Source organism: Sus scrofa, chromosome 15, assembly GCF_054392235.1.
Source record: "Sus scrofa isolate SSC_HxYL_T2T_F1_AM1 chromosome 15, Sscrofa_HxYL_maternal_Yorkshire_Landrace_v2.0, whole genome shotgun sequence".
Classification (NCBI taxonomy): domain Eukaryota; kingdom Metazoa; phylum Chordata; class Mammalia; order Artiodactyla; family Suidae; genus Sus; species Sus scrofa.
The window spans coordinates 120147271-120169606 of NC_139397.1; the positions used below are offsets into that span (position 1 = coordinate 120147271).

Here is a 22336-nt window from a genome sequence, read left to right on the forward strand (position 1 = left end):
ACCACAGCTCACGGAAACCAGATCCTTAACCCAGTGAGCGAGGCCCAGGATCAAACCCAAGTCCTCATGGATACTAGTCAGGTTCGTTATCGCTAAGCCACAGTGGGAACTCTGTATAGAATTTGTGATGTTACTAAGTTTCTCAGCAGTTCCGATGCAGTGGTCCAGGGATGACACCTCGAGAAACACTGCCCTGGACTTTGCTGCGTTGCTTCACAGATATGCTTCTCTGAATTTGGTAATGACTCAATTTAATCTGTTCTTTTTTTTCTTTCTTTCTTTTTTTTTTTTTCTTTTTGGCTGTGGCATATAGTGGCTTGACGTGTTTTTTATCTCAGTTCATAGCCCAGGGATTGAATCCAGGCTGCAGCAGTAAAAGCACCAAATCCTAACCACTAGACCACCAGGGAACTCCCTAATTTGTTCTTTTAAACATAAACAGGTAGGAAGATAGGCAGCATCACAGTGATCAAGAGCATCTTTTATCCTGTCTGAGTCCCTGGGTTCCAATCCTGGTTCCACCGCTTACTAACTGTGTATCCTTAAGTAAGTTATTAATCTTCTCTAGGCATCTTTTTTCTACATCTGTAAAATGGGAATACTAATAGTATTTATCTCATGAGATGGTTATGACATAAAGGAGTTAATACAGGTGATATGCTTATTAGAGTGCCGGGCACAGAGTAAGTGCTCACTAAAGGTTAGCAATTAGTCTATTTCTTTTCTTCTTCTTTATTTTATTTTTTTATTTTTTTGGCCACGCCTGTGGCATATGGAAGTTCCTGGGCAAGGGAATCAAATCCGAGTCACAGCTGCAGCCTACACCACACCTGCAGCAATACCAGGAACTCCTAGTCTGTTTCTTAAAACCCTTAACTTTGTAGCCATAATTTGCACCTTGATAAGGAGATATTTGTTCCAAGGTGATAACATGATATAAAATCATTTCTTTTCAAATCAGTCTCAACTGCAGGAAGGGGAGTTGGCTGCTTGCTCCTGGGGGTCTAAAGGGGGCCTTGGTGTGAGTCCTTCTTTTGCTCAAGTCCAGGCGTGGGCAGCAGACTCTGAACAAGGTTATGTTGCAAGGTTATTTTTACAAGCCTTCCCTTGGAATGTGGCAGAACTGAAGACATTCTGAGGAACTTTGAGGGATTTGGGGGAGGCCCACAGGAGGTGCAGGGGGTCCCTCGTGAGCAGCCTGAAGCAATGGGGTATGGGGACAAAAGAAGAAAGAAAATCTTACAGAAAACCTTGGAAACAAATGAGCCATTTCTATTTGACCAGGAAAAAAAGGCTCAGAGCATTACTGCTTTATTCAAGAGACACAGGCGTAGTGATTAGGATGTCAGTTCTAACAAAGACCAAAATAAAGTGACTTCAAACGAGATGGAAGGTTTATTTCTCTCTCACAGAGGAGTCCAAGCTGGAGGGCAGAAGGTAGGACAGCTCCGCTCCACAAGGCTGCCCAGGGACCCAGGCTTCTCCTCTCTTACTATCTCTCTGCCACCTCCGTTGCCATCACCCTTGTCTGCATGCTCAAAGCTGGCTCAGCATCTTCCTCGCCCTGCAGGACAGGACAGAAAAAGACAGTGTGGGGCCCACAGCTGCCTATTCAGGGCCCGACTCAGGAACTGCACCTCTCCCACCTCCCATCCCACGGACCCACCCGGCTATAAGCGAGGTCAGGGGATAGTCTCTTGCCTGGTGTCCATGTGCCGCACTAACACTTGAGGGGATCTGCCACCTGAGCAGAGGGGAATGGTCATTAGGTGGCAGTGAGCATCTCTGCCACATGTGGGTACATGACCCTGTCTTGCAGATGCTACCACTTTCCGACCTTGTGGACTGAGAGTCACCACTGTGGGTCATTTCTCGCTTTGCTACAAACCCTGTGCATTTTCAGCCGCCCCCTCTGTGACTGGCCTGAGAAGAGGAGCTAGAATATCCCTGTTTCCTCCCTTGGTCTTTAGCATCAAAGGAAGACCTAAAGGGAGTTCCCTAGTGGCTCAGCAGATTAAGGATCTGGCATTGTCACCCTGCCTCTGGTTACTCCTGTGGCACAAATTCAAGCCCTGGTCTGGGCATTTTCCACATGCCATGGGTTTGGCAAAAAAAAAGGGGGGGGGGCTAAAAATTACATATTTGTGAATTTGCCTGATAACTTTTAAAAGTGGGAAGAACTTCTGTGAAGCTTGAGTGGTGTCATTTCCTCCTCCCCTGATGGGAACTGCCTAGGGAGCCAAGCTCTCTTCATTTTCTTTTTTTTTTTTTTTTTTTTGGCTTTTTGGCTTTTTGCCATTTCTTGGGCCGCTCCCGCGGCATATGGAGGTTCCCAGGCTAAGGGTCTAATCAGAGCTATAGCCTCCAACCTATGCCACAGCCACAGCAACGCGGGATCCGAGCCACATCTGCGACCTACACCACAGCTCACGGCAATGCCAGATCCTTAACCCACTGAGCAAGGCCAGGGATCAAACCTGAAACTTCATGGTTCCTAGTCGGATTCGTTAACCACTGCGCCATGACGGGAACTCCAAAGCTCTCTTCTTTGAAAGCAAGCCCCTTACGAGAAAGTGGCCCACACCAGCTGCTTTCTCTTGCACTCTCTACCACTTCCCCCAGAGTACTGAAGCCTGATTCAATTTCACACATATTTATTGGGCAACTACGAAGTACCACGTTATAGCCCACATGTTCTATGTTCTGTATGTTTCTTGAAGGCAAGGACTGTGCCTCAGTCAGCTAGGCCTAGCAGGTGTTCCTTAAGTGAATGAATCAAATGAATGGAAAAATGGATGTCTTGGTATTCAGGAGATTCAAAGATGCCAAAACTGGAGTTCCTTGGTGTCTCAGTGAATTAAAGATCCGGCATTGTCACTGCAGGAGCTTGGGCTGCTGCTGTGGCGCAGGTTCAAGCCCTGGCCCAGGAACTTCCATTTGGAGTTGAAGATGAGTAGTTATGTCACTAAGTGGGTACGTCATAGAAGAGCTAGGTCTCACCCTATTTTTTGTGAGACTCACTGGTCTAGACTCTTTCAAGCTAGAACCTGGGAGCCTTTTAGAAATGCAGAATCTGGAGTTCCTGTCGTGGCTCAGTGGTTAACGAATCCAACTAGGAACCATGAGGTTTCGGGTTCAATCTCTGCCCTTGCTCAGTGGGTTAATGATCCGGCGTTGCCGTGAGCTGTGGTGTAGGTTGCAGATGTGGCTCGCATCCCCCATTGCTGTGGCTCTGGCGTAGGCTTGGCAGCTACAGCTCCGATTTGACCCCTAGCCTGGGAACCTCCATATGCCACAGGAGTGGCCCTAAAAAAGGCAAAAAAACAAAAAAAAATGCAGAATCTGGGGGGTCTCACCCCAGACCTACCTATACTTTAACAAGATCTTCAAGTGGCTTGCATGTCCGTTATTGAGAAATCCTAGAAGAGACTCATTGAGGACACTGGGTTTCAAATTAGAAAGGCATGTGTTCAGTTATCAGCTCAGCTTTTGATTAGGCCCATCGCCTAGGACACATCACTTCTCTGGGCCATGGATTCCTTTTCCATAAACTACAAAGGTTGGATTGGATAATCTCTCAGGCCCCCCCACCCCCACCCCTACAGCTTGCACAGGGATAAGTGGTCAGCAGCAGAGGCAGGCCTAGGGCTGGGCCTCTCCCTCCCAAGCTCTTTCCACTATAAATGCTCCCAGGGAAAGCCAGCTGCCTTTTCACTGTGTCACACACAAGTCTGCCTCCCAGTCACCTTTGGGTGCGCTCTGACCAAGAAAATCTGGAAGGAGACCAGCGGTCCCCAGGCAGCACGTGGGTGAGAAGGCATAGGGTCAGGAATGAGAACAATGGCTTCACTGCGGTCCTCCTGTACCAGCCCAAGCCCTCAATAAACCCACTTCCGCTTCCTCATCTGAAAAGAGCAAAACTGACCTTCCCATCTACTTCTCTTTTTTGGTGACCCAGCGACCTTGCAGTTGCTTCTGTAAGGGAAAAAGCAGAACCCACTAAGATGGCGCCAAGGTTCAGCCACCAGGTTCGGGCCTTAAGTCTTTAACCCCTCATTGCATGAAGGGAAATGTCCTTCATTTACTTAGCAACCATTTGGTGATCCTCTACCAAGTGCCAGGCCCTCTGAGATTGGACAAGACACACTCATTATGGAACTGCTACTCTAGTGGAGGAGCCAGACATGGTACAGATGGTTCCAACCATCTGTGTGTTTAGGGCTGCAAGAGAACACAGGAAGGAAAACTGATCCAGACTAGCACCCAGAAGAGGTCAGGGAGGGCTCCCTGGAGGAGGTGATGCTGGACATACTAGAAGAAGTGTACCGAACCCAGAGTGCATTTACCCATTTGCAATGTAGCCATCAAGAGAGGGGCAGCAGGGAGTTCCTGCTGTGGAGCAGCAGAAATGAATCTAAGTATCCATGAGGATGAAGGTTCGAACCCTGATCTCGCTCAGTGGGTTAAGGATCTAGCGTTGCTGTGAGCTGTGACGTAGGTTGCAGACACGGCTCGGATCCCAAGTTGTGGTGGATGTGGTATAGGCCAGCAGCTGTGGCTCTGATTCAGCCCCTAGCCTGGAAACTTCCATATGCCATACCTGCAGCCCTAAAAAGCAAAAACAAAAACAAAAAACAAACAAACAAAACCCCAAAAACACAGGGCAGTGGTTTACACTCACTGTGTGCGAGGCATTTTCTGTAAATCATTTCATTAACTTTTATTACAATCCCATAAAGAAGCAGCTCTTATTATCTCCATTTCCCAGAAAAGAAAACTGAGGCATAGCGAGGTTACAGAGCTGGGCAGAAGTGAGGCTGCAGATCTGACTGACCTCTCCAGACTTTGTAAAGATCAGTTCTCCCGGTTGTTAACCTTACTATGTTTGTTGATCCTGGAGTGCGGAGTGCTAGTAGGTAGAGAGGGAGAAATTAGAAAGGCCAAGAGGAAATAGAGAAGAAATGCGCCACACACACATGAAATGGAGAAATCGGAAAGAAGAGAATCTTCAAGCAGAGTTTCAAAAAAAAAAAAAAAATGGGGGGGGCGCTAATCAGAGAGCCAGGAGATGACGAAAGGGCCCATCAGCAGGGTATCTGCCCGCGCGGTGGCGGGGCGCGGCTGCCCTCGTCCCCCCACACACACCTCCCCCGCACCCTGCCCCCAAACACCGCCCCCTCCCCCCTTCGCCCCCCTCCAACCGGCGGCTCCTGGGGCCCCGCGGCGCCCGCTCCCTCGCTGGTACCCGCCCGGCGCCGCCGCTCCGCCGGCGTGAGGCGTCCCCACCTGTCGCCTCTGACCTCCTTGCAAACGGAGCTCCTTGCAGGGAGCTCGAGACTGCAGGCTCGGCCCGCCCCAAACGGTCCGTTCCCGGGCCCATCTGTCAGTCTTTTCTTCCCCTCTCTGCGGTAGCTTGTGATGTCTCTACCCGCTGGGATCTCCTGCGGATCCCAGGCCTGGGTGGAGACTCGCCGAGCTAGACGGTCTCAAAATCCGCCAAACTGGCCGATGTCGACGCTGGGGACGAGGTGGGAGGCAGGCAAACGGGAAACACCCTGAAGTGCCAGCCAAACAATTTAAACTTTTCAATTGATAAAGGTTATCTTTTGGCTAGTGTTCCCACACATGGTCGCTTGGGTGGAAAAAAAAGGGAAGGAATCTTTGGCACTTCTTCTGAAGCAAGACACTTTGCTAAGTGCCATATATATATACGTATTCCTTTATCTCACTTTTATCCTCACCACAACCTTATGAGATAAAGTAAACTATTGTTATTTCACAGATAAGACAAATGAGGCTCAGAGAATTTAAGTAACTAGCCCAAGGTCACACAGCCTGTAAGTGGAGGAGCTGAGATAGGAACTCAGGTTTCTGTGGTGCCTCCATGCCCCTAGCTCTTTAAGAGTTGTAAAACCACCCATGTGTTTCTGATTAAGAAAAAGTTACATTATCAGAGAAACACCACACAATTATGGCAGCAATTTTTTAAAGCCAGCGTGAAACTTGGGAATTATTATTTAGAATCTCTAGAAGTCCTTTTATATTGTAGATAAAGGAACCTGAGGTCTAGAAGTTAAGATAATTATACAAAATTGTGGCTAATTATTAAAACCAAGGTAACCCTTGGAAGTTCCTTAGTGGCCTAGTGGTTTAGGATCTGGCATTGTCACTGCTGTGGCACCAGCACAGCAAAAAAAAAAAAAAAAAAAAAAAGGTAACCCGAGTCTCTCTCAGCTCAGTGTCTGTAGGTGTTTCGTTTAGTTTTGGTTTTGAAGGCATTTCCTCAGAGGCAGTTCCTGACTCCAGGAATAAACAGCTCCAAAAGGAGCAAATATAATGACGGCCCAATCGGTGCCAAGACGTGAAGAGCCGCCAGTGATGCAAAAGTTTTTCTTCATGCTGTGGAGAAAATAGACTAGAAGTGTGCGCCCAGGAGTTGAGGAGGTACCACCACACCAGAATTCACAGCCTGGAAGGTGGTACCTGCAAAGGGGCCCCTCTTTCCCAGAGTTGCTCTGGGAGAGGCCTGTACAGTTAATGAACACTGCAGGCCCTGCTATCTGAAGCCCAGGTCTTGGGTTCAGAATAGTCTGCTAGTTCTTAGCAGCCTAGATGACCTACACGCTCTAATATTTTTTCTTCTGGGGAGTATTTCAGAGTTCTCCTCTATAGAGGGAAGTGGCAAATCCTTAAGACTGTTCAGGATGGAAACCCCAGGAAAGTCCCCAGAACCCCCAAATACAGCTGCTGCTTTTTTTTACCCTTTTTTTTGAGGAGGGGGGGAGCCACCTGCAGCATATGGGAGTTCCCAGGCTGAGGGTCAAATCTGAGCTGCAGCTGCTGGCCTCCTCCCATAGCCAGCCACAGCAACAAGGGATCTGAGCTGCGTCTGCGACCTACACCACAGCTCATGGCAACACTGGATCCTTACCCCAGAGCAACCCTGAGCAAGTCCAGGGATGGAACCCACATCCTCCTGGATATGAGTTGAGTTCATTACCACTGAGCCGCAACGGGAATGCCTAGCTGTTGCTTTTTGATCCTGAAAATTCTCTTCACCTTCAAGGAAGTAAAGCTCATTTCTATCTTGAGACCCAAATTCATCAAAACCAAAAAGCAATTGCAAGTAGAGATAAGAGCAGATTTTATAGATCAGTCTCACTTATGATCCAAGATGCAAAACTCCTAAATGAAATATGAGCCAATCGCGTCCTTAGGCTTTTACACCATGATTGAATTCAGCTTGCCCCCAGGAATTTAAAATGCCCTAACATTCTAAAAATCTGTGTACGTACTTAGGATCACCTGAACACATGCAAAAGGAAAAATCAGTTTTAAATTTTACCCATTCATGATTTAAAATGATCAAAGAAGGAACAGAGAGGACTTCCTGATTTTGGTACAGAGTAGCTACCAAAACCTCCAGTACCATCACTCTTTCATGGTAAAACTTCTCTTTAGAGGCAGGACTAGGTATAAAGTGCCCTCTATCATTGCTTCTATTTCAACATTGTGCCGGCACAGTAGGGAATGCTGAAGAAAGGAACAGGTGAGGATAAAAAGGAGGAAATTACACTGTCATTATTCTCAGACAATAGTATTACTTACGTGGAAAATCCCGAGGGCCCCTACAGGCAAGCTATTCAAAGACAAACAAAAGAATTCAACGAGATTACTAAATAAATAGAGATCAATACACAAAAATCAACGTGGAAAAAATAGTGTTTGAAAACATAAAGCATGATTTAGGGAGTTCCCGTCGTGGCTCAGTGGTTAAGGAACCCAACTATTATCCATGAGGACGTGGGTTCAATCCCTGGCCTTGCTCAGGAGGCTGTGGAGCTGTGGTGTAGCTCGAAGATGTGGCTCCAATCCCGAGTTGCTGTGGCTGTGGCGTAGGTGGCAGCTACAGCAGCTCTGATTGGACTCCTAGCCTGGGAATCTCCGTATGCCAGGGGTGTGGCCCTAAAAAGACAAAAGACCAAAAAAAACCCCATGATTTATAATGCAATATTAAAACAATTGTTATGGAAAACTGCAAACATACAAAAGGTGAATGAAACAGCACACATCCCACGCAGCCATCTCCTGGCTGACATTGTTCACCTGCATCCCCTGTTCCTTCCTCCCTTCCATATTATTTTGAAACAAATTCCAAGTTCACATCATTTTACCCATTACACTTGAGTATGTCTCTAAAAGACAAGAAAAGACTCTTTTGACATAACTGTAATACCACTGTTGTACCTAAAAATTAGAACTATTCTTTTTTTTTTTTTTTTTGGTCTTTTAGGGCCACACCCAGGGCATATGGAAGTTCCCAGGTTAGGGGTCAAATCAGAGCTACAGCTGCCAGTCTTCACCACAGCCACAGCAACACGGGAGCCGTGCCAAATCTGCAACCTACCCACAGCTCATAGCAACAACGGATCCTTAACCCACTGAGCAAGGCCAGGGATCAAACCCGAGTCCTCGTGAATACTGTTTGAGGTTTGTTGCCACTGAGCTATGACGGAAACTCCAGGACTATTCTTTAATTGAATATCCAATCTGTTTTTTCAATATTCTCATAATTGTAATTTTTTTAGTTTGTTTGCAATTGGTTGATATGGCCTTTAAGTGTGCTTTAATTTACAGGTTTTACTCCTTTTTTTTTCCCCTCATTTAGTTTACTTTTAAGAAATTGGAGGTCACTTGTCCTATAGTTCCCCACGATCTAGATTTTGCTGATTTTTCCTATTGCATAGTTTAACATGTTTCTCTGTCTTCAGTACTTTCTGTAAGGTAGTACTCAGATCTAGAGACTTGATCGGATTCAGGTTTGATTTTTCCTTTTGTCAGGAGCACTGTAGGGAGGGCACTGTGTTCTTCCATCAGGAGACATAATATTTGAAAGTCTCTTCACCTTGCCAGCAGCTACAGATCCACTAATTCATTAGAGGTTGCTAAATAATGATATTGAAATTCTATCATTCATTCTTCACTCATTAATTTGTAAAACCCCTACTCCCCACCCTCCACCAAAAAAGTTTTATCTTCTGCTATTTAGTTATCTAGTGGTACACTTATACAGGGAGGCAGGAGAAGTATAATTGTAAAATATATATTAAATCTAAAAGAATATTGTGAGGAGTTCCCGTCGTGGCGCAGTGGTTAACGAATCCGACTAGGAACCATGAGGTTGCGGGTTCGGTCCCTGCCCTTGCTCAGTGGGTTAAGGATCTGGCGTTGCCGTGAGCTGTGGTGTAGGTTGCAGACGTGGCTCGGATCCCGCGTTGCTGTGGCCCTGGTGTAGGCCGGCGGCTACAGCTCCAATTCGACCCCTAGCCTAGGAACCTCCATATGCCGCGGGAGCGGCCCAAGAAATAGCTAAAAAAAAAAAAAGACAAAAAATAAAAAAAATAAAATAAAAAATAAATAAATAAAAGAATATTGTGAGACTTTCATGAAGAAATTATAAAATTTTACTAAATCAGTGTAGGCCTGGGCCACAGTCACTTTCTGAGAAGGTCTGCATTCTGCCTATGGAAAATGTATCGCTCTAAATAAACTTGCTTTCACCAAAAAAAAAAAAAAAATAGGCCCGGAGTTCCTGTCACGGCTCAGTGGAAACAAATCCGACTAGGACCCATGAGGTTGCGGGTTTGATCCCTGCCTCGCTCAGTGGGTTAAGGATCCGGTGTTGCCGTGAGCTGTGGTGTAGGTTGCAGACATGGCTCAGATCTGGCATCACTATGGCTGTAGTGCAGGCCAGCAGCTGTAGCTCTGATTTGACCCCTACCCTGGGAACCACAGGTATGGCCCTAAAAAACAAACAAACAAAAAAATAAGTAGGTCTGAATAAATACAATGTTCTATATAATGGCTTGTATAATTTTCATAGACAGGAAGATGACAATTCTCCATAAATTAATCTAAAAATTCGTTTCAACTCCTTTTTTTTTTTGGCTGCACCACAGCATCTGAAAGTTCCCGGACCAGGAATCAAACTGACACTACATCAGCAACCCCAGCCACTGCAGTGACGATGCCAGATCCTTAACCCATTGCTGTGCCACAAGAAGAACTCAACTCCAGTTTTCAGGAGTTCCCATCATGGCTCAGCACAAACAAATCTGACTAGCATCCATAAGGATGAAGATTTGATCCCTGGCTTTGATCAGTGAGTTAAGGATCTGGCATTGCCATGAGCTGTGGTGTACATCACACATGTGGCTCCAATCCCATGTTGCTGTGGCTGTGGCATAGGCTGGCAGCTATAGCTCTGATTCAAATCCTAACCTGGGTACATCCATACGCCGAAGGTGCAGCCCGAAAAAGACAAAAGGCAACAACAACAACACAATTACTTTAAGGCTGTGTGATATTGACTTAAGGACAGACAGAATAGAGAATCCAGAAATAAATGCACCCATATATAGAAATGATATGTGGCAAAGTGGTATTATGAAACAGAGGGGAAAGAATGAGCTATTATTCACTACATATTTTTGAGATAACTGGTTATCCGCTTTTGAAATCCTTACCTCACAAAATATCAGATGTCTTCAGGATCTAAATGTGAAAAAGAAAAATTTTTTAACTTTTAGAAGAAAATAGACGATAATATCTATATGAATTTGAGACAGGGAAAATTTTCTTACCCATGATTCAAAACACAAACCATAAAGAAAGTTATTGACAAACCCAATTACATTAGAATTAAAGTTTTTGGCATGTTAAACAAAGTTCAAAAATGAGTTCCTGCTGTGGCGCAGTGGATTATGAATCCGACTGCAGTGGCTCTGGTCACTTCGGAGGCACTGGTTCCATCTTTGGCCCAGGAATTTCCATATACCATGGGTGTGGCCATAAAAAAAAAGAGAAATACAGATTAGAAGATGCTATCTGTAGTGCATATAACCAACAAAATATTAGTACCCAAAATGCATCAAAAACTGCTACAAAAGGAAAAGAAAGAGACAATCACCCCAAATGAAAAGTGGGTAAAATATATTAACAGGCAATTAACAGAAGGGAAAACCTGAATAAATGACCATGTATTTATTAGTCAAATTTGCTGCTAATCAGGGAAATTCAAATTAAAACAAAGCAAAACAAAAGATCATTTCATATATATCAGATTAACAAAAAAATTAAAGTCTGTAAACACCCATTATTGATGAGCCTATGGAATTTTAGAAATTCAGTGTAATTTGGAAATCCCCAATAAACTGAAGATGCATATACCTTGCAACCCAACAAGTCCATTTCCAAGTGTACTTGAGAGAAACTTTTTCATGTATGAACAGTGACTCATTCAGGAAGGCTCATTGCAGCATTTTATGTCATCAGAAAAAAATTGGAAATAGTCAAAACAGCCCTCAATAGCAAAATGGACAAATAAATTATGGTATATTTACACAACAGAATAATGTATAGCAGCTTAAAATAAACGAATGGAAGCTATACGTATTCACAGGCATTAATCTCAAAAGCAAGATGTTAAGCAAACTAAAGCAACTTGGAAAAGCATTATAAATAATACATTGATACAAAATTATAATATTTAATGTTTATAGGTACATTTATATGTAGCAAAGATATAAAAATATACATGAGGACTGTGTAGGAGATGAAAAAATTTCTCCCGCTTTTTTAGAGTCCCTTGTTGGGCCTGAAAATTAAAGCTGACGGAGACAGACTAACAAGAGAAAAGCACACAAATTGATTTAATATAAGCTTTAGGGAGTTCCCGTCGTGGCTCAGTGGTTAACGAATCCAACTAGGAACCATGAGGTTGCAGGTTCCATCCCTGGCCTCGCTCAGTGGATTGAGGATCCGGCGTTGCCCTGAGCTGTGGTGTAGGTTGCAGAAGCGGCTCGGATCCCGTGTTGCTGTGGCTATTGTGTAGGCCGGCGGCTGTAGCTCCAACTGGACCCCTAGCCTGGGAACCTCCATATGCCAAGGGTGTGGCCCTAAAAAGCCAAAAAAAAAAAAAAAAGGTATGTACTAATATAAGCTTTAGGTGACACAGGAACTTTCATAAGGAAATGAAGACTCAAAGAAATGGTTAAGCCTGAGTTTTTATAGGTTTGATAAAGAGTGGAAAACTGTGGAAAATATCATAGACAAAAGGGTATGAGAGAAGGATAATAAACTGGGGGAAACAGAGCAAGTCCTGTTTCTTTGGATTCTTCTCAGAGTCCCTCTGTCTTCAGAGATAAGGGCTTCCCTTTCCTCTAAGAGGTACCTCTCACCTGAGTAGCAGGTCTTATAACCTGCACCTGTCCTTTCTCAGATTCCTTCATCTTAAAATATTCAATATGCCAAGGTGCTGTGTTTGGAGTAGCATGTTCAGAAACCAGTCAGTTGAAAAATGCCAAATTTAAGAGAATGGTTACCTCTGGGGAGGGAATGAGGGAAATAGAATTATATGTGATTCTGTGAAGTCTTAGACTACATCTGAAATGTTTTATTTCTTTAGAAAAAATCTGGATCAAATGTGGCAGGAATTCCCATCCTGGCTCATCGGAAATGAATCTGACTATCATCCATGAGAAGGCAGGTTCAATCCCTGGTCTCGCTCAGTGGGTTAAGGATCCAGCATTGCCATCAGCTGTGGTGCAGGTCGGCAGCTGTGGCTCCGATTCTACCCCTAGCCTGGGAACCTCCATGTGCCATAGGTCTGTCCCTAAAAAGACCCAAAAAAAAGTGCCAAAAATTAAGATTTCACAATGCTAGGTGGTAGGTACACTGGTAATCATTATATATAAGTTTTTCTATACCCTGCATTCCTAAAATATTTTACAGATTTTTTTTAAAAAAGCAGTTAAAAGTTGTAGGACATTATACAAAGTACTGCCTTGATTTACTTCCTAAATATGAGGTCATTTAACTAAACAAAACAAAACAAAACACCCTTCTCTGGTCCACATTCCCAGTGACAGGGTTTCAATTCTAATCAAAAGGGTGAAATGACACCATTGCCAGCTTTTGGGCAGTACACACGCGCCCTCTGCTGGTCCTAGGGTGCCCTGTTCCAAAGTTCCAAACAGCAGTGAAGAACAAGCAGTGGGTATCTTCAGGGAGACAGCTTTTGTGTGAGGGAAAGAAACCCTCCCAGAATTCCTCTTAGTCACAAAAATACTTAAAATCAGCTGCCATTCTCTGCTAAGATCACATATTATCCAAGACAAAATAAAATCCAGAGCACCACCCCAATCACCCGTTCCAAGTTTCCTCAACCACCGTGTACATTAGCAATTTTGTCCTCCCTCCAAGGTCTAGAGGTTGATGTGTGAGGCAGTAGATGCCACCTTTATCATCTGGGAATAGCAGGAGGGAATTCAGGTTCCTCTGGGTGGTGGTGCGGACACCACTGAACACTGAAAAATGGATACCCTAGAATTAAGGAAATGAGGCTGGTGGGATAACAGGTAAATTTTTTCTTTCGGATCTTTCTTTAACATTCTAATACCACCTGAAGAAACAAAATTGAGAGAAAATAAAATAAATTAATTCATGCAAGAAGCTACTGCTCAAAGAGACATAGATTGACTATTAGAGTCTTCCTTTCAAAAAGTTTTCTTGTTTCTTTTTTTTTTTTTTTTAATTTTATGGCTACACCTGGTGCATATGGCCACAACACCACCAAATCCATTTAATCTACTATGCCCGGCCAGGAACTGAACCCAAGCCTCAAAAGCAACCCACAGTCAGATTCTTAACCCGCTGAACCACAGCAGGAACACCCAAGAAGTTGGTTTTTGTTTGTTTTTTTTGTTTTGTTTTTGCTTTTTAGGGCCTCACTGTGGCATATGGAGGTTCCCAGGCAAGGGGTCCATTAGGAGCTGTAGCCTCCAGCCTATGCCACAGCCACACCAGCACCAGATCTTCGACCTACACCAAAGCTCACGGCAATGCAAGATCTGTAACCCACTGAGCAAGGCCAGGGATCAAACCTGCATCCTCATGGATGCTATTCAGATTTGTTTCCGCTGAGCCACAGTGGGAATTCCTTTATTTTTTAAAATTATTTGGTTTTGCTCTGTGCTAATACCCATCTTCCCCACTAAAATGTTAGCCGCCTGATACTAGGCCGTGTATCTGTCCTACTCACCGCTGTATCCCCAGCACCTAACACAATGACCATCATGTAGCATTTAGTAAACATGTGATAAATGAAGGAATGAATAATCATTTCCTTGGAGTATAAATTAGTACAGATTTTCTGGGGAGTAGTTCAGCAGTAGACATTGTGCGTTTAAGACTACATCCTGGAGTTCCCTAGCTCAGTGGGTCAAGGATCCAGCATTGTCAATGTTATGGGTTATGGCTGGAGTCACTCCTGTGGCATGGGTGTGATCCCTGGCCTAGGAATTTCAGGAAGTCATGGGTACATCAAAAGAAAAAAAAAACTTGGAGTTCCCATCACGGCTCGGAAGTTAAAAAAAAAAAAAGACTCTATATTCTTCAGTAATCATAGCCATAGATAAAAAGTAAGTCTTTTTTAATTTATTTATTTATTCATTTATTTATTGTCTTTTTAGGGCAGCACCCTCAGCATATGGAGGTTCCCAGGCTATAGTTTGAATCGGAGCTGTAGCCACCAACCTACACCACAGCCACAGCAATGCCAGATCCGAGCAGTGTCTTCAACCTACACCACAGCTCACAGCAACACCAGATCCTTAACCCACTGGAGTGAGGCCCAGGGTCGAACCCACTTCCTCATGGATGCCAATCAGGCTCATGACAGTGGAGTCACGACAGGAACTCCATTAAGTCTTTGAATATCAAAAGCATTCCTTCAAGGATATGCTATGCAAAGTTCTTTTTAGTTATAAAAAATTTGAAAGAATTTGAACTTTAAAAGTTGCATTTTGGGGAGTTCCCCCTGTGGCGCAGCAGAAACGAATCTGACTAGGAACCATGAGGTTGAGGGTTCGATCCCTGGCCTCGCTCAGTGGGTTTAAGGATCCGGCGTTGCTGTGAACAGTGATGTAGGTCGCAGACATGGCTCAGATCGCATGTTGCTGTGGCTGTGGTGTAGTCCAGCAGCTACAGCTTGATTCAACCCCTAGCCTGGGAACCTCCATATGTCAAAGGTGCAGCCTTAAAAAAAGACAAAAGTTACATTTTTAGTTAAGCCAATTATGGTATATCCATATGTATGATGAAATATTATGCTATTCTTAACATCTCTTTTTGGGTCATGCTCACAGCAGGCAGAAGTTCCAAGGCCAGGGATCAGAGCCACTGCAGTGACAATGCCAGATCCTTAACCCGCTGAGCCACACAGGAACTTCTAGATAAGTTTTCTTTAAGTGTTAAATATTACTATTCTTTCTGTAAAGATTTGAATGCAATCAACTTCACTTTTCCTTAGATTTTAATTATGTGTAATTATTTGGTAGAATATAAAATTATTCAACCAGCAGTTTTCTATCATTGCAACATTAAACATTGCTATGGCTGGGGGGGGGGGTCCTAGTTTTATTGAGATATAGTTGGTATATGATATAGTATTAGTTTAAGATATATAACAATGACTTGATATATGTATATATTTCAAGATGGTTACCACAATAAACTTAGTTAACATCAGCGCACATAGTTACAATTTTTTTCCTTGTGATGAGAACTTTTAAGATCTACTAGGGGAGTTCCCGTCGTGGCGCAGTGGTTAACGAATCCAACTAGGAACCATGAGGTTGCGGGTTCAGTCCCTGCCCTTGCTCAGTGGGTTAATGATCCGGTGTTGCTGTGAGCTGTGGTGTAGGTTGCAGACGCGGCTCGGATCCCGTGTTGCTGTGGCTCTGGAGTAGGCCGGTGGCTACAGCTCCGATTGGACCCCCAACCTGGGAACCTCCATATGCCATGGGAGCGGCCCAAGAAATAGCAAAAAAAAGATCCACTAGGTAAGTTCTGTTATATGAATACACCCATGAAACTATCACCAGAATCAAAAAAAAAAAAAAAACATTGAATCTTTCCTCAGCATTTCCTCATGCCTCCCACCTCCAACTCCAGTCTGCCTCATCTCTAGACAAACACCAGTCTGCTTTCTGTAATTATAAACTAGTTTGCGCTTTCCAGAATTTTATAATGAACATATACCATATATACTCTTCCTTTGGCAGGTTACTTTTACTCCACATAATCCTTTAGAGATTAATCCATGTTGCTGAGCATATCAGTACTTCCTTTCTACTTAATACCGAGTAGTATTGCATTATATATATATGCTAGACTGTTTATCCATTCACCTGTTGTTGGGCATTTGGGCTGTTTCAAGTTTTTGACTTATAAATAAAGCTGCCATGACCATTTGTGTATAAGTCCTTATATGGGCATATGCTTTCATTCCTCTTAAGCAAAACACCTAGGAGTGTAATGGTTGGAGGATATGTTATATTTAATATTTAATTTTTTAAGAAACTGTTAAACTCTTTTCCTAAGTGGTTATACCATTTTACATTCCAGCCAGTGCTGAATGAGAGCTCCAGTTCCTTTGCATCCTTGTCAACTCTTAGTATAGTCAGTCTTTTTAGTCATTTTAATAATTATGTGTTGACTGTGGGGCTTTTTTTCCTCTGTATGCTTGTGTTTTCCAAATTTTTTGCAATGAAATATATCTTTCATAATTGAAGTGTTAAAAGTAACTACAAAAGTATGAAGGTTCCCATTGTGGCTCAATAGTAACAAATCCAACTAGTATCCATGAGGACATGGGTTCAGTCCCTGGCCTTGCTCATTGAGTTAAGGATTCGGCATTGCCATGGTGTAGTCTGCAGATGCAGCTTGGTCCCTCGTTGCCGTGGCTGTGGCTGTGGCTGGCAGCTGTAGCTCCGTTTCAACCCCTAGCCCAGGAACTTCCACATGCCACAGGTGCAGCCCTAAAAGAAAAAAGAAAAAAAAAAAAAAGTAACTAAAAAAGTAGCCTAGTCTAATAAGAAGTTTTAGTCTGGAGACTCTTCTCATTCTTAAAACTACCCACTATGGTCTTCAGAGCACCCAGCAAAGGGGTAGCTGTGTAGCTGCATAAGCTTTCCTCATACTATAACATTTGTTTTTCTTAATTTTCTTTTCAATGTTATAACCACAGAGGGGTTTTAAGAAAAAATTTAAACACATATAAATGTCTCAATCTAACATATTATTTCCTTTTTCTGTTTTCTCTTCTAGCTCTTATTCATCAACAGACATATTTTACAGGGTTTTAACACAGTGCTATAGTTTACATTTTCACTGTCATTATTATTATTATTTTTTTTTTTTTTTTTGTCTTTTTTGTCTTTTGTTGTTGTTGTTGCTATCTCTTGGGCCGCTTCCGCGGCATATGGAGGTTCCCAGGCTAGGGGTCGAATCGGAGCTGTAGCCACCGGCCTACGCCAGAGCCACAGCAACGCGGGATCCGAGCCGCGTCTGCAACCTACACCACAGCTCACGGCAACGCCGGATTGTTAACCCACTGAGCAAGGGCAGGGACCGAACCCGCGACCTCATGGTTCCTAGTCGGATTCGTTAACCACTGCGCCACGACGGGAACTCCTTTCACTGTCATTATGCCATACTTTCCATATTGCTGATTTATCTTTTCAACCATAATTTTAAATGTCAAATTAATGCATCATAAATAACTTCCCCAATCTCCCATTGTTTGGCTGTTTCTAATTTTTTATTATTAATGATAATGTTGTAATAAGTAACTTTGTACAAAAAGCCTGTTTCTTCGTTTGAATTATTTCCTTATGATCATACTCGGGAGCAAGATTCCTGATCAAAGACAAGAACGTTTTTCTTAGTCTTGATATGTACTGTCATATCGCTTTCCCAAAGGGGCTTACTGATTTTAATGTCACTTGCCATGCATCAGCACTAGTTTCTGCAGAATTTGCTAATTTCCTAGGTATAACATACCTTGCTTCACTAATTTGCATGCTGTTGACTACTCACCAGGTAGACGTTTTCCCATGTCTGGGATCACTGCCTGCTGTCCTTTGCTGATTAAGGATGCTATTTATCTTCACAGACCCAGAGCTCAGGAGTATGACCCTTGACTGTCTTAGTGCTTCCCTGGCTGAGGACATCCCGACCCCTGAGGCAGACACTGTCCAAAAGGCGTAAGTATTCAAAGCCGTCATGACATGGACTTTTCTACTTTTGTTTTTCTTTGTTTTGAATTAACTTTGTGTCTGTTTTTTTCTAAGAGGCATGAAGATTCTCAGCTAACCGACCCCTTGCTCTCACAGCCAGAATTAAATTATTGTCTAAGAAACAAAGATTCTTGGGGAGCATTATATTGAGATGTGTTTCCTACTTAAACGTATTTCTTTGGTTGGGTGAGTGAAGAGTAAACTTGAACTCTAACAGTGTGGAAGCAGCTTTCTCCATTTGGCCACATATCTGAGCTCTGCAAACCTGCCTAGAAAGTTGAGGTCTGTCAGGAGCCCCCTGGTGACACAGTGGGTTAAGGATCTGGCGTTGTCACTGCTGTGGCTCCGGTTGCTGCTGTGGCGTGGGTTCAGTCCATGGCTTGGGAACTTTTGCATGGCATGGGCAAAGCCGAAAAAAAAAAAAAAAAAGAGGCGTTCCCTTTGTGGCTCAGTGGCTAATGAACCTGACTAGGAACCATGAGGATGCGGGTTCAATCCCTGGCCTTGATCAGTGGGTTAAGGATCTGGCATTGCCGTGAGCTGTGGTGTAGGACACAGATGCAGCTCGGATCCTGCGTTGCTGTGGCTGTGGAGTAGGCCTGTAGCTGTAGCTCATATTCCACCCCTAGCCTGGGAACTTCCATATGCCATGGGAGTGGCCCTGAAAAAAAAAAGAAGGAAAATTGAAGTCCGAAAACTCAAGCTTGGTTTCGCCTCTTAGCATTCACTCAGCTCTGGGAAAATAAAAATGCCAATTGCTAACATGTTTAAGTGCTTCCTATGTGCTCACGTTGTGCTAACTGAGGAGCTTGGCCAGTTGGGCCCCGTCATTTGACGAAGCCCCATTTGGCAGTGGAAGCTGGAACAATAGGCTCTTGTGACATTCCATGAGCCTCAGTGACTTGAGAACCTGCCCTTACCTGCCTCCTGGTATAAAGATTCCTTCCTGGGTCAGAAAGGCTAGGTGTGGAGTTCCCATCATGGCTCAGTGGTTAACGAACCCGACTAGCATCCATGAGGACTCAAGTTCGAACCCTGGTCTCGCTTAGTGGGTTAAGGATCTGGTGTTGCCATAAGTTGTGGTCGCAGATGGGGCTCGGATCCCACGTTGCTTTGGCTGTGGCATAGGCTGGCAGCTACAGCTCCAATTAGACCCCTAGCCTGGGAACCTCCATGTGCTATGGTTTCAGCCCTAAAAAAAGACAAAAAGACAAAAAAAAGAAAAGAAAAGAAAGACTAGGTGCCCCCTAAGAACAAAAGGAGAAGGACACTTGGGTGGTAAGGCAGCTATCCAAAGAATTCCACTTTTAACTTTTATATCTCATCTTTTCCCAAATGGATTTAAACTACTTACAACCACAACCCCCAAGCCAAAAAAATAGAGTATCAAAAAGAATTTTTTTAAAAAACCTGGAAGAAAAGAACAAAGAACACCTAACCCTCCCCAAAATATCATTATAGTCATGGCGATTAAAGTTCAAACTTTCCAACTGAATATGAAAAAAAGAAAAGAAAAAGAAAAAAAGGAGCAACACGATCAGGTTTGTGGTTCTCATTTGCAGCATGCCTGTTCCTCAGGGGAAATAAAGGTTTTCCCAGCACTGAATTCTAAAGAATACTTCTGTGGGTTTTTATAGAGTGATATGGAGTGATTTAAAGACTCATATATTTACAGGAAGTTCCGTTTACCTCATTCGACAAATATTTCTCAAGTTTCTATAGTAAGGCCTGCCATAGCACAGCACAGTAAATATAATGCTGATTTAGCTAAAACATAAAATATCCAGGCCCAGGCCTGGCACACAGTAGCCGCTGCTGCAGCTGTTCCCAAAACCCATGCAGTTCTCTCTTGGTGACCTTTTTACCCAGAGAACATAAGTCAGCCTCAAGGCACATGCTAGTGACAGCAGTTCTACAGTGGGTCACACTTCCACAGCACATGACCTTTTGGTAGCTAAATTTGATCCAGAACAGAATTCAGAGGCATAAAGAAATGAATATATAGGTGAATGTCCCTAAGGCAATCTTTCTTAAAGGTCTTTTTTTTTTTTCATCTAAGCCTTTGATAGAAGAAATTTCAGTTAGATAATCCTATGTCACTTGATTAGCAGCATAAGTACGCAACTTCAAAGAGGCAAGCTAGTTCTCCTTCTCCCTCAAGTTTAGAACTTAGCCTAAGAGAACCCCCCCAAATGAAGACTAAACCGTCTAATCTCCTTTATTCTGGGAAGTGGTGACAGAAAGAGGGCAGACTAAGCGTTGGAAATGCCCACAGTGCGGCGCCTCGGAAAAAACAGGTGCTCAGTTAATGTTGGTTCATCTGCCCTCTTCCTGGTCCACCGGAGCTTTTTGTTTTTTCTTTTTAATTGAAGTATAGTTGATTTACAATATGGCAGCAGTCTCAGGTGTACAACAAAATGGTTCCGTTATACATCTTTTTTTCCTGGTTTTTTCCATTGTAGGTTGTAATGAGATATTAAATGTAGTCCCCTGTGCAATATAGTAAATCCTTGCTGTTTATCGAGTTAATATATAGTGGTGTGTACTCCAGAGTTTTTCTTTTTTCTTTTTTTTTTTTTTTCTTTTTAGGGCCACACTTGTGGCATATGGAGGTTCCCAGGCTAGGGGTTGAATCGGAGCTGTAGTTACCGGCCTACACCACAGCCACAGCAACACCAGATCCGAGCTGCATGTGCAACCTACCCACTGAGAGAGGCCAGGGATCAAACCTGCATCCTCATGGATACTAGTCATGTTTTTAATCCACTGAGTCACAGCAGGAACTCCCAGAGTTTTTCTTTAGTTTGGTCCTGTTGGTTTTCTTTCTTCGAAGGGGCAGAGATGATAATGTGCACTGTCTGCACCGAGAACTCTCAGGACAGGAGTCTAAGTCCCCAGAGAGGTTGGGTCCTGTACACACATCTCTTCTGACAAAAGGAAAAGAAGAGAAGACTGAACCAAGACTGTTCAACCAGCAGACACCAGCCAACATCACCCATGTGAGTATAAACACCTAGAAGCTTGGTCCTAGGAGCCTACCTGGAAGGTGCTTCCATCAGGGTTACCGTGTACAGTTGTATAGATTGCTCACTATACAAGGGCACCTGCAAAGGGGGGATGTGGGAGCTGAAATTCGCTCTGTGGTCCATTCACCATGCCCCGCACACCACCATTGGGTTGGCTCCTTCTGAAGGATTGGGGTACCCATTTCTAATTTCAAAAGTACTATAAGGTACTAAAGGCACAAAGGTACTAAAAGGAAACCCAGCTTTCCTACACTCATATGACTTCTGACCCCAAATGTGTGAAAGTTTTCTCAACATCAACCAACTCTCCAGCTCTCTGGACATCGGCAGAGTATCCTACAGTTCAGGTGTGACATGAACTGCATGGAGTTAGCACAGACCCCACAGGTTAAGGGCTCAGTCCCACACCCCTGCTCCACACCGGACACCAGCCTCAAGTCCCAGGTAATCACCTGTACTTCTGACCAACAAGCTGTAAATAACGGGTTCCTACCACCCATCCCCAGGTTCAATAATTTGCTAGGACAGCTCACAAAATTTAGGAAACATTTACTTACTACTACAGATTTGTTACAAGGATATTTTATTTTATTTTTTGTCTTTTTTTTTTTTTTTTTTTTTTTTTTTTTAGGGCCTCAATCAAGGCATATGGATATTCCCAGGCTAGGGGTCAAATTGGAGCTGCAGCTGCCTGCCTACACCCCAGCCACTGCAGTGAAGGATCCTGAGTGAGGCCAGAGATCAAACCCATGTCCTCAAGGATACTAGTTGGGTTTGTTAACTGCTGAGCCATGGCAGGAACTCCTACAAAGGAATTTTTTTATTTTTTGGTATTTTCTAGGGCCACACCTATGGCATATGAAGGTTCCCAGGCTAGGGGTCCAATTGGAGTTGTTGCCACCAGCCCACGCCACAGCCACATCAACAAAGGATCCAAGCCGCATCTGCAACTTACACCACAGCTCATGGCAACGCCAGATCCTTAACCCACTGAGCAAGGCCAGAGATCGAACCCGCACCCTCATGGTTCCTAGTCAGATTCGTTAACCACTGAGCCACAACGGGAACTCCTACAAAGGATATTTTAAAGGAAACAAATGAAAAGCGAAATGAAGAGATACCTGGGGCAAGGCCCGGAAGTGTCCTAAGTTTCTGCCCCCATGGAGTTTG

At 43.8% G+C, this 22336-nt stretch overlaps 1 protein-coding gene and 1 long non-coding RNA gene across 5 annotated transcripts in view; one reads left to right on the plus strand and one right to left on the minus strand.

Annotated features, from left to right (window-relative positions):
• KIAA2012 overlaps positions 1 to 22336 on the plus strand; it is a 136734-nt gene that overhangs the window by 89585 nt on the left and 24813 nt on the right. For all 4 annotated transcript variants that reach the window (XM_084998409.1, XM_005672082.4, XM_084998410.1 and 1 more), the window contains 2 exons: positions 18017 to 18107; positions 20974 to 21139. In XM_084998409.1, the coding sequence (XP_084854535.1) occupies positions 18017 to 18107; positions 20974 to 21139 (257 nt within the window). The remainder of the gene's footprint in view (positions 1 to 18016; positions 18108 to 20973; positions 21140 to 22336) is intronic.
• On the minus strand, positions 1296 to 5541 carry LOC102166121 (uncharacterized). Its single transcript, XR_308178.4, has 2 exons — positions 5287 to 5541; positions 1296 to 1564 (listed from the first exon to the last, which is right to left on the minus strand). It is a non-coding gene; the product is annotated as an uncharacterized LOC102166121 (long non-coding RNA).